Genomic DNA, 12,945 nt, shown 5'->3' with positions numbered 1-12,945 from the left:
TGTACTAGAGCTGTAATACTAGAGACTTGGATGAGAGCTGTAATACTAGAGACTTAGACTAGAGCTGTAATACTAGAGACTTGTACTAGAGCTGTAATACTAGAGACTTGTACTAGAGCTGTAAATCTAGAGACTTAGACTAGAGCTGTAATACTAGAGACTTGTACTAGAGCTGTAATACTAGAGACTTAGATTTCCCAAAAGAGCAGCACCACTTTCCTCTCGCATTGGGTTATATGGGAATTGACCGTTAAATTATTTTCTGCCTAGCGACGCTTCGTAAAAATAGAGCACCGTCCTATATTATAGACTGTCCTGTATTATAGACCACTGTTCTATATTATAGACCACCGTCCTACACACACAGACACACATTTGCACAGCCACTCTCTAGGTTATGTGTTATTGGTCAGCAGTGTATTTTATTTAATTCTGTACGTGATGATATTAACAATGTGTGTGTGTGTATCCGTGTGTGTGTGCGATACGAACACTGTGCTTTTTGTACAGTTTGTGTGTGTGTTGATTTGTGTTGTTAGTTGCACAGTTCGTGTGTGTGTGTGTGTGTGTTTCTCTGTGTGTGTGTGTGTGTGTGTGTGTGTGTGTTTGGTTGGTCAGTGTTCTCCCCTCTACAGTGAGTGAACATGACAGTGCCCTATCCTGCATGTGGTCTCCTATAGTAGCAGACAGCAGGGCTCTGATAAAGCTGTTTAAGAGACTCCAAGCGGGGGGAGGGCCACATTAGATTTTGTCCCAGGATGATAGCTATCTCTCTGGCCTTGGAACTGGCAATGGTCTCCATGCCTCTCCATGTTTCCATCAATCCCTCCATTGTTGTTATAATGATAGATTTAAAAAACAAACATGTTTTAGCATGTCTTTGTCCCCCGACTCTCTCTCTCGCTCTCTCTCATCCTCCTCCTCTCTCTCTCTCCCAAGTTGGCAGGTTGTTTCTATCTTCTCTTCATTTACCAGCCATTCTGTCTACACTCCACTTCCTGAGTAGTGTACGTTAAGATATTCAGAGACAGGTATATGGAGAAGCACAGAAGACTGGACACACAAGATATTCAGAGACAGGGTTCTGTTTGTTACAGATGTTGAACATATACTTCTCCAAATCCCCTGTCGACTGTAATTCGGTGGATCGGCCCTGATGAAGGGAGGTGTGGGGGAATAGAATGGCCTCAGCCATGTCCCCCTTGTCCCCACACAGCATCATCAACATCAAACTAGCTTCCCCTTACACACACTGTTAATGCATGTGTGCTGTAGGTGAGACTTCTTGTCCGACGTCGCTGGCTATCAGGTCAACAAGGTGGACATATCTTGCACTGTACATATCCTTGTATGAACATCAGCCATTTACAATATGGGCAAGAACAGTTAAGAATTATTTAATTTTTTTACAACGACAGCCTACCCACAGTAATGCTGGGCCAACTGCACCACCCTATGGGGCTCCCAATCACAGCCGGAAGTGATGCAGCCTGGATTCGAACCAGGTACTGCAGTGATATACAGTATCTTAGACCACTGTGCCACTCGGGAGCCCATTTGACTCATGTAATGGAGTTCATTGCGGTTAGGGGAGGATTTGGCCGGGTTAGGCCATCATTGTAAATACAAATCTTAATTACCTAACTTGTCTAGTTTAATAAAGGTTAAATAAAAATACAAATATATATATATATATATATATATATATATATATATATATTTATACAAAAATATATAATGTGTCATGATTTGCAGGGTACCAGAGTGCTAGATTGTAGCCTCGCCTAAAGGTGAGTATTTCCTCGCCAACGGCATCTTTCTGGTACATGGAATGGGAGACAGATTTGTCAGCAAAGTCCAGAGCAGCGAGTTTCCCCTGCAGCCACAGGCCAGTCCAGTGTTGCAATAGCTGCATTTGTCTGATACCAAGGAGTGTTGTCCTGGATGTATGATCAGATGTTCCATCATGGGTGACAGAAGTCTCCACAACAACACCACGATCTGCCAGAACTGCATCAGAGGCAGTCACTGGCTCAGTTTCCATATCAGTCGTTGTCCACCTGAGCTCTAGTCCGGTACACAGGTCGTTGAGGTCCAGCCAGTCTGTCCAGACTACAAAGACCGCGGCACGAGTCTCCAATTTTCCATTGGCCTTCCTCCTGAAGCCCAGGAAGTTGTCCTCAGTGTCCATGACCAGTGGAACCTTCCTCCTCCGTAGGTTAAGAAGGAGGGAGGCTCTGGCTAACTCCCTAACTGTCACATCATCACTGTTGAGCATGTTCAACAGGTGAGTCAGTTTGGTAGCAGTGTAACTACACTTGATATTTGGGACACCTAAACCCCCCTGTCTTTGACTAAGGAAGACCATGCCACGTGTTGTATGGGTTTAACCATAAACACTTTTTACTGCTTCAACAATTTTGTTATTAATTTCTCCCAGAAACTTATGTGGGATATGCACATTTGCAAACAGATGTTGAATCTTTGCTAGGACCACTTTTCTCACAGCCTCTAGCTTCATGACCACAGGCAGAGGGTAAGTGTCAATCATGTCAAGCCTGGATGAATACTGATAGGCAAGCTCCTCAACTTGTTCCCCCCACTCGCCAGCAACATTAAACTTATGTCCAAGATAACTAACTAGGCAAAAAAAGAAACAGCCCTTTTTCAGGACCTTGTCTTTCAAAGATAATTTGTAGAAATCCAAATAACTTCACAGATCTTTATTTTAAAGGGTTTCCCATGCTTGTTCAATAAACCATAAACAATTAATGAACATGCACCTGTGAAACCGCTGTTAAGACACTAACAGCTTACACACGGTAGGCAATTAAGGTCACTGTTTGGAAAACTTAAGACACTAAAGATGCCTTTCTACTGACTCTGAAAAACACCAAAAGAAAGATGCCCAGGGTCCCTGTTCATCTGCGTGAACATGGACTGAAGATGTGGCCAGGGCAATACATTGTAATGTCCGTACTGTGAGACACCTAAGACAACGCTACAGGGAGACAGGACGGACAGCTGACAATCCTCGCAGTAGCAGACCACGTGTAACAACACCTGCAGAGGATTAGTGCATCCGAACATCAGACCTCCAGGACAGGTACAGGATGGCAACAACACCTGCCCGAGTTACACCAGGAACGCTCAATCCCTCCATCAGTGCTCAGACTGTCCGCAATAGGCTGATAGAGGCTGGACTGAGGGCTTGTAGGCCTGTTATAAGGCAGGTCCTCACCAGACATCACCTGCAACAACTGCGGCTATGGGCACAAACCTACCGTTGCTGGACAAGACAGGACTGGCAAAAAGTGCTCTTCACTGATGTGTCACGGTTTTGTCTCAACAGGGGTGATGGTCGGATTTGTGTTTATCGTCGAAGGAATGAGTGTTACACCGAGGCCTGTACTCTAGAGTGGGATCTACTCCGTCATGGTCTCAGGCGGTGTGTTACAGCCTCATCGGACAGAGCTTGTTGTCATTGCAGGCAATCTCTACTCTGTGCATTAAAGGAAAGACATCATCCTCCCTCATGTGGTACCCTTCCTGCAGGTTCATCCTGACATGACCCTCCAGCATGACAATGCCACCAACCATACTGCTGGATCACTGTTTGTGATTTCCTGCAAGACAGGAATGTCAGTGTTCTGCCTTGGCCAGCGAAGATCCAGGATCTCAATCCCATTGAGCACGTCTGGGACCTGTTGGATCGGATAGTGAGGGCTAGGGCCATTCCCCCCAGAAATGTCCGGAAACTTGCAGGTTCCTTGGTGGAAGAGTGGGTTAACATCTCACAGTAAGAACTGGAAAACCTGGTGCAGTCCATGAGGAGGAGATGCACTGAAGTGCTTAATGCAGCTGGTGGCCACACCAGATACTGACTGTTGCTTTTGATTCATACAGATATTTACACATGTTAAGTTTGCTGAAAACAGACGCAGTTGACAGTGAGAGGACGTTTCTTTTTTTGCTGAGTTGATATGTTTTGTTACGAGAGTACACTCGCATAGGTTAATTCATTAGTGTAAATGTTGGGGGCTTATCAGTCTTTCATAGAACACACACACACACACACACACACACACACACACACACACACACACACACACACACACACACACACACACACTTACAAAACAGCGAGAATCAATGCTCAACATATTCTCCACACTTGACTTAAACAAGAGCAGGGAGTCGGTTAATGCTTGCTCTTTTCCAGTTTCAATCTCCCCCTGCTTTATTCAATATCCCCCTACATTATTCAATATCTCCCTACTTTATTCAATATCCCCCTACATTATTCAATCTCCCCCTGCTTTATTCAATATCCCCCTACATTATTCAATATCCCCCTACATTATTCAATCTCCCCCTGCTTTATTCAATCTCCCCCTGCTTTATTCAATCTCCCCCTGCTTTATTCAATCTCCCCCTGCTTTGTTCAATCTCCCCCTGCTTTATTTTGATATTAAACATGGTTGTGTGCCATTAAAATAAATGAGTGCTGCTCCACCATTGGATTTTGGACAAGTACTCACTTTGCATTAGATAATGATTCTATCCCATGTTTGACAAGTTATTTCCACTTTGTTCGGAGCCTTTCTAATTTACCCTGCTCGCTGCCTGACAGGCTGTTGTACGCATCTCAACAGAGACTATACTGTCCTGGGCCACGTCCCACATGACACCCTATTGCCTATTTAGTGCACTATGATTGACCCGAGCCCTTTCAAAAGTAGTGGACTACGTAGGACAAACAGTTGAAGTCGGAAGTTTACATACACTTAGGTTGGAGTCATTAAAACTTGTTTTTCAACCACTCCACAAATGTCTTGTTAACAAACTATAGTATTGGCAAGTCGGTTAGGACATCTACTTTGTGCATGACACAAGTAATGTTTTCAACAATTGTTTACAGACAGATTATTTCACTTATCATGCACTGTATCACAATTCCAGTGGGTCAGAAGTTTACATACACTAAGTTGACTGTGCCTTTAAACGGCTTGGAAAATTCCAGAAAATGATTTCATGGCTTTAGAAGCTTCTGATAGGCTAATTGACATAATTTGAGTCAATTGGAGGTGTACCTGTGGATTTATTTCAAGGCCTACCTTCAAACTCAGTGACTCTTTGCGTGACATCATGGGGAAATCAAAAGAAATTAGCCAAGACCTCAAGAGAAAATGTGTAGACCTCCACAAGTCTGGTTCATCCTTGGGAGCAATTTCCAAACACATGAAGGTACCATGTTCATATGTACAAACAATAGTATGCAAGTATAAACACAATGGGACCCCACAGCCGTCATACCGCTCAGGAAGGAGACCCGTTTTGTCTACAAGAGATGAACGTACTTTGGTCCAAAAAGTGCAAATCAATCACAGAACAACAGCAAAGGACCTTGTGAAGATGCTGGAGGAAACCGGTACAAAAGTATCTATATCCACAGTAAAACGAGTCGACATAACCTGAGTCGACATAACCTATATCCTATATCGACATAACCTGAAAGGCTGCTCAGCAAGGAAGAAGCCACTGCTCCAAAACCACCATAAAAAAAGCCACATTACGGTTTGCAACTGCACATGAAGACAAATATCCTACTTTTTGGAGAAATGTCCTTTGTTCTGATGGAACAAAAATATAACTGTTTGGCCATAATGACCATCTTTGTGTTTGGAGAAAAAATGGGGAGGCTTGCAAGCCGAAGAACACCATCCCAACTGTGATGCACGGGGGTGGCAGCATCATGTTGTGGGGTGATTTGCTGCAGGAGGGACTGGTGCACTTCATAAAATAGATGGCATCATGAGGTAGGAAAATTATGTGGATATTTTCAAGCAACATCACAAGACATCAGTCAGGAAGATAAAGCTTGGTCGTCTATGAGTCTTCCAAATGGACAATGACCCCGAGCTTACTTCCAAAGTTGTGGCAAAATGGCTTAAGGACAACAACATCAAGGTATTAGAGTGGCCATCACAAAGCCCTGAGCTCAATCCTATAGAAATTTTGTGTGCAGAACTGAAAAAGCGTGTGCGAGCAAGGAGGCCTACACACCCGACTTAGTTACACCAGCTCTGTCCGGAGGAATGGGCCAAAATTCACCCAACTTTTTGTGGGAAACTTGTGGAAGGCTACCCAAAATGTTTGATCCAAGTTAAACAACTTAAAGGCAAAGCTACCAAATACTAATTGAGTGTATGTAAACTTCTGACCCACTGAGAATGTGATGTAAGAAATAAAAGCTGAAATAAATCATTTTCTCTACTATTATTCTGATATTTCACATTCTTAAAATAAAGTGGTGATCCTAACTGACCTAGGACAGGGCATGTTTACTAGGATTAAATGTCAGGATTTGTGAAAAACTGAGTTTAAATGTATTTGGCTGAGGTGTATGTAAAACTCTGACTTCAACTGTACATACATTAGCAAGAAGAATTATGTGAACCCTTTGGAAATGCCAGGATTTCTGTATAAATTGGTCATAACAATTTATCTGAGCTTCATCTAGGTCACAACAATAGACAAACACAGTCTGCTTAAACTAATAACACACTAACAATTATACGTTTTCATGCATTTTTTGAACACACTGTGTAAATATTCACAGTGCAGGGTGCAAAAAGTATTTGATCCCTTGGAGTTAATAACTGGTTTACACTCCTTGGGCAGCAATAACCTGAACCAAATGTTTTCTGTAGTTGCGGATCAGACCTGCACAATGGTCAGGAGGTATTCTGGACCATTACTCTTTACAAAACTGTTTCAGATCAGCAATATTCTTGGGATGTCTGGTGTGAACTGCTCTCTTGAGATCATGCCACAGCATCTCAATCGGTTTGAGGTCAGGACTATGACTTGGCCACTCCAGAAGATGTACTTTCTTCTGTTAAAACCATTATGTTGTTGATTAACTTCTGTGTTTTGTGTTGTTGTCCAGTTGCATCACTCAACTTCTGTTGAGCTTCAATTGGCAGACAGATAGCCTGACATTCTCCTGCAAAATGTCTCGATAAACTTGGGAATTCATTTTTCCGTCGGTGATAGCAAGCTGTCCAGGCCCTGAGGCAGCAAAGCAACCACAAACCATGATGCTCCCTACACCATACTTTACAATTAGGATGAGGTTTTGATGTTGGTGTGCTGTGGCTGTTTTTCTCCACACATAGTCTTGTGTGTTCCTTTCAAACTATTTCAACTGTAATTTAATCCACAGAATATTTTGCCTGTGGCGCTGTAGAACATCCAGGTGCACTTTGGAAAAGTTCAGACTTGCAGCAATGGTTTTTTTGAACAGCGGTGGCTTCGTTCCATGGTGTCCTCCCATGAAAACCATTCTTGTTTAGTCTACATATCGTAGACTCATCAACAGGGATGTTTGTATGTTCCAGAGATTTCTGTACGTCTTTAGCTGACACTCTAGGATTCTTCTTAACCTCCTCGAGCATTCTGCGGTGTGCTCTTGCAGTCATATTTGCAGGACTGCCACTCCTATGGAGAGTAGCAACAGTGCTGAACTTTCTCAATTTATAGACAATTTGTCTTATGACTGATGAACATCAAGGCTTTTAGAAATATTTTTGTAACCCTTTCCAGCTTTTTGCAAGTCAACAATTCTTATTTTTAGGTCTTCTGAGATCTCTTTTGTTCGAGGCATGGTTCACATCAGGCAATGCTTCTTGTGAATCAACATCTCCAATCTCGTCTCATTGATTGGACTCCAGGTTAACTGACTCCTGACTCCAGTTGACTCCAGGAGAAGTCATTAGCCTCGGGGATCATATACTTTTTCAACCTACACTGTGAATGTTTAAATGATGTATTCAATATAGACAAGACAAATACAATAATTGGTGTGTTATTAGTTTAAGCACACTATGTTTGTATATTGTTGTGACTTAGAAGAAGATCAGATCAAAGTTGATGACCAATTTATGCAGAAATCGAGGGAATTACAAAGGGTTCATAAACTTTTTCTTGCCACTGTATGTATACAGTATGAATAGTGTGTAAATAGTATTTTTGTACTCTCTTAGTGTCTTCCCCAAATGTAATTACATTTAATGTACTATCTTATGGTGTTCTTGTGCTGTACTTTATCATGTATTTGTACGTTGTATGTGGACCACAAGAAGTACAGTAGCCGATGGGGATCCTAATAAACTAAACTAAACGGGCCAGCTAACATTTTTTATGGTAATCATAGCCAAATACCGACCGGGCACGAAGGGCATGTGCCCAGGGGCACCTGCAGGGGCCCTCCATTGATTTTTTTTTTTGTCACGCTCACTCAGATATCATATTAACATGGCATAAGTCATGGCAAAATGTGTAGAATTGCAGGAAATTAGCTTTAAAACTACAAAAATGTATCTTCCCCCCATGTAAAAATGGGTAGACTTGCAGGAAATTAGCTGTAAAAAAAAAAATTGTTCTCTGCCGCAAGGCAAACTGAGTAGAATTGCATGAAATGAGTTTTAAAATTGCAAAACTTTCTCTCCACCACATGTCAAAATGTGTAGAATTGCAGGACTGTCTATCTGTCTTCTGTCTTCTGTCTGTCTGTCTTGTCTGTGGTCCTAATGGTTGTGTTATTAGGTTGTGGTTTGTCTGGTTATTGGGGATGTTGTTACACCCTCTTCTCTCAGTGGTAAACAATCTGCCCAGAATCACTGTGTAGAGAACTGATATGTGGGTTCTCATAGTATTTGACATCATATAAAATCCTTGAGGCCAAGACAAACCTTTTCACTGTCTTCATACCCAAGGTCCTGGGTAAGGAGCAGTGTACACCTTTAGAATAGTGGTGTCATGGTGATTTTACTCTGACTTCACTACCCTACCGGACTATTTAACCGTGTCACCTAAGCAGGCAGGCAACAAAATGTTGCTGTTTCCATGTGCCCTTGAGCAAGACAGTTAACCCTAATTGCTCCTGTAAGTCTCTGTGAATAAGAGCATCTGCTAAATGACTGACATGTAATACGGGTCCAATCTCTCTAGTCTGAAGAGAGCCTTTGTTTATGAATTCAGTCGTGGTCTTGTCACTTGTCAGCATGGACACACATTCATATTTACTGGTTGGTGGGAATCTGGGCCTGAGAGTATTGCAGCAACAGACATAACCATGTTGGATGTGTGTGCTCGTGTATGTGTGTGTGTTAGTGTGTGCATGTGTGCATGTGTGTGTTGAAGACTTAGCAAATATAACCTTCTGTTTTAATAATACATTTTACACACAGGAGGCTCCTGAGGGGAGAACGGCTCATAATATTGGCTGGAACGTAGCAAATGGAATGTCATCATACACCAGGAAACAATGTGTTTGATGTATTTGATACCATTCCACTGATTCTGTCATTACCACGAGCCCGTTCTCCCCAATTAAGGTACCGCCAACCTCATGTGAATTTACCATAACACTGCAATGTATTTGGAAACTGACAGCCAAATCCATTGCCATTTTCTCTGAAATCATTATTACTTTATCAAAATACAATACATTTCAGTTACAATATTTATATTGTCAAGCTATATTTATTGTCATGCTAAATTGATATTGAGTGCAGTATTTTGACTTGACTTAGATTTTGCAATAAATACCTCACAATGTATTAATTTCTCTGTCTCCTCTCCTCTCCTCCGCTCCCCATCTCTCCTCCCCTCCCCATCTCTCCTCTCTCTCTCCTACCCTCCCCATCTCTCCTCTCTCTCTCCTCCCCTCCCCATCTCTCCCCTCTATCTCCTCTCCTCTCCCCCCTCCCCTCCCCATCTCTCCTCTCTATCTCCTCTCCTCCCCTCCCCATCTCTCCTCTCTATCTCCTCTCCTCCCCTCCCCATCTCTCCTCTCCTCCCCATCTCTCCTCCCCTCCCTATATCTCTCCTCTCCTCTCCTCTCCTCTCCTCCCCATCTCTCCTCTCCTCCCCTCCCCATCTCTCGTCTCCTCCCCATCTCTCCTCTCCTCCCCTCCCCATCTCTCCTCTCCTCCCTATCCCTCCTCTCCTCCCCATCTCTCCTCCCCTCCCCATCTCTCCTCTCCTCCCTATCCCTCCTCCCCTCCCTATATCTCCTATCTTGCACTTCCTATCTCTCCTCCCCATCTCTCCTCCCCTCTCTCTACTCCCCATCTCTCCTCTCCTCCCCTCTCCTCCCCATCTCTCCTCTCCTCCCCTCCCCTCCCCATCTCTCCTCTCCTCCCCTCCCCTCCCCATCTATCCTCTCTCCTCCCCTCCCCTCCCCATCTATCCTCTCCTCTCGCTCCTCCCCATGTCTCCTCTCCTCTCGCTCCTCCCCATCTCTCCTCTCCTCCCCTCCCCATCTCTCCTCCCCTCCCCAACTCTCCTCTCCTCCCTATCCCTGCTCTCCTCCCCATCTCTCCTCTCCTCCCCTCCCCATCTCTCCTCTCCTCCCTATCCCTCCTCTCCTCCCCATCTCTCCTCCCCTCCCTATATCTCCTATCTTGCCCTTCCTATCTCTTCTCCTCTCTCCCTCCCCATCTCTCCCCCCCTCCCCTCCCCATCTCTCCTCTCCTCCCCTCCCCATCTCCCCTCTCCTCCCTATCCATCCTCTCCTCCCCATCTCTCCTCCCCTCCCTATATCTCCTATCTTGCCATTCCTATCTCTCCTCTCCTCTCCTCTCCTCCCCATCTCTCCTCTCCTCCCTATCCCTCCTCTCCTCCCCATTTTTCCTCCCCTCCCTATATCTCCTATATTGCCCTTCCTATCTCTCCTCCCCTCCCCATCTCTCCTCCTCTCTCTCTACTCCCCATCTCTCCTCTCCTCCCCTCCCCTCCCCATCTCTCCTCTCCTCTCTCTACTCCACATCTCTCCTCTCCTCCCCTCTCTCTACTCCCCATCTCTCCTCTCCTCCCCTCTCCTCCCCATCTCTCCTCTCCTCTCCTCCCCTCCCCTCCCCATCTCTCCTCCCCTCCCCTCACCATCTATCCTCTCCTCCCCTCCCCATCTCTCCTCTCCTCTCGCTCCTCCCCATCTCTCCTCCCCTCCCCATCTCTCCTCTCCCCCCCTCCCCAACTCTCCTCTCCTCCCCTCCCCATCTCTCCTCTCCTCCCCTCCCTATCTCTCCTCTCCTCCCTATCCCTCCTCTCCTCCCCATCTCTCCTCCCCTCCCTATATCTCCTATCTTGCCCTTCCTATCTCTTCTCCCCTCTCCCTCCCCCTCTCCTCCCCTCCCTATATCTCATATCTTGCCCTTCCTATCTCTTCTCCCCTCTCCCTCCCCCTCTCCTCCCCTCCCTATATCTCCTATCTTGCCCTTCCTATCTCTCCTCTCCTCCCCTCCCCATCTCTCCTCTCCTCCCTATCCCTCCTCTCCTCCCCATCTCTCCTCCCCTCCCTATATCTCCTATCTTGCCCTTCCTATCTCTTCTCCCCTCTCCCTCCCCCTCTCCTCTTCCCAGATGCGACCATCCTGAGTTATGACGGCAGTAAGTTCATGAAGATCCAGATGCCGGTGGTGATGCAGACGGAGGCTGAAGATGTGTCGCTGCGGTTCCGTTCTCAACGGGCATACGGCGTGCTGATGGCCACAACTTCACGTGACAGCGCAGACACACTGCGCCTGGAGCTGGAGACTGGCCGTGTCCGCCTCACAGTCAACCTAGGTAATGCTGCGCCTCGCGGTATAGCCTCATGCCACAGCTGCAACAACAAAACACAAATGGTGCACCTAGCCTATGGATCACATGACATAACCACAACAAGCATCCCAGACTGTACACATACTGTAACGTGAACACATTGCTGAAGGCAAGCTGACATGGGTTTATTGATCATAGTTTTACACAGGTTTCATATGATACTTTCCCACACATCGCACCCTCTTCATCCTGAAACAGACACTCGTTCTCTCTATCTTACATCTACAGTATGCTGAACAAAAAGTTAAATGCGACATGCAACAATTTCTAAGATTTGCTGATGTTACAGTTCATATAAGGAAATCAGTCAATTGGAAAAAATAAATTAGGTCCTAATCTATGGATTTCACATGACTAGGCAGGGATGCAGTGATATGTGGGCCTTGGATGGCATACACCCACCCACTTGGCAGCCAGGCAAACACTGGGCAGCCAGGCCCAGCCAATAAGAATTCTTTTTTTTTTTACAGATATAAATATTCCTGTTGTTTAATCAGCTTCTTGACTGCATTACCTGTTAGATGGATATATTATCTTGGCAAACAGGGAAATGCTCACTAACAGGGATGTAAACAAATTTGTGTCCAAAAGTATATATATATTGTTAATGCATATTTCATTTCATGAAACATGGGACCAAGACTTCACATGTTGCGTTTATATTTTTGTTCAGTGTATATTATACTCACACGCTACCCTGTTAGCTATTGATATGCTGTACATTACCCTGTTAGCTATTGATATACTGTATATTATGTTGAATAGAAGGGGATGGTATTGAACCCTTCAGTGGCCAGAGTCTGCGGCTCTCCGCTCACTGCCAAATGAGCACGCTGTCGTTCTGACCCATCAGGGAATGCTTTATGTCCTACTCCACCTGTACCCCACCCTACCCTACCCCCAGATCACTGCCCCACCCTAACCCTTACAGCCAGATCGCTGCCCCACCCTAACCCTTACGGCCAGATCGCTGCCCCAAACACATACCCCACTGCACCCATATCCAGCCCCAGATATACACATTACTCTATCTAACCCTAATCTCCAGATATAATATTTAATATATAAAAATGTGCAGACACTTTAATCCGGAACCCTGAATCCCATTATAGCTTTGAACCCTAAATACTGGTACCATCCTTTCAGTCCCCCTTGGTGCTCTCAATATTTAGCGCTAGTCCCCTCTTTACCCGCTAGTGACCTGTCTGTAAGTTTCAACCCTGTCTGACTTGACTTATTTGGATTATTCCTTACATCTCCTATCAGCCCTGTCCA

At 44.9% G+C, this 12,945-nt stretch overlaps 1 protein-coding gene across 10 annotated transcripts in view; it reads left to right on the top strand.

Moving 5' to 3' along the window:
* Positions 1-12,945, top strand: part of LOC110503044 (neurexin-1a) — a 747,078-nt gene that overhangs the window by 288,442 nt on the left and 445,691 nt on the right. For all 10 annotated transcript variants that reach the window (XM_036960883.2, XM_036960887.2, XM_036960882.2 and 7 more), the window contains one exon: positions 11,431-11,634. In XM_036960883.2, the coding sequence (XP_036816778.2) occupies positions 11,431-11,634 (204 nt within the window). The remainder of the gene's footprint in view (positions 1-11,430; positions 11,635-12,945) is intronic.

The sequence above is a fragment of the Oncorhynchus mykiss genome, chromosome 23 (assembly GCF_057628025.1).
Source record: "Oncorhynchus mykiss isolate SJ-2025 chromosome 23, ASM5762802v1, whole genome shotgun sequence".
Taxonomy (NCBI): Eukaryota; Metazoa; Chordata; class Actinopteri; order Salmoniformes; family Salmonidae; genus Oncorhynchus; species Oncorhynchus mykiss.
This window is presented reverse-complemented; position numbering and strand designations above follow the sequence as displayed.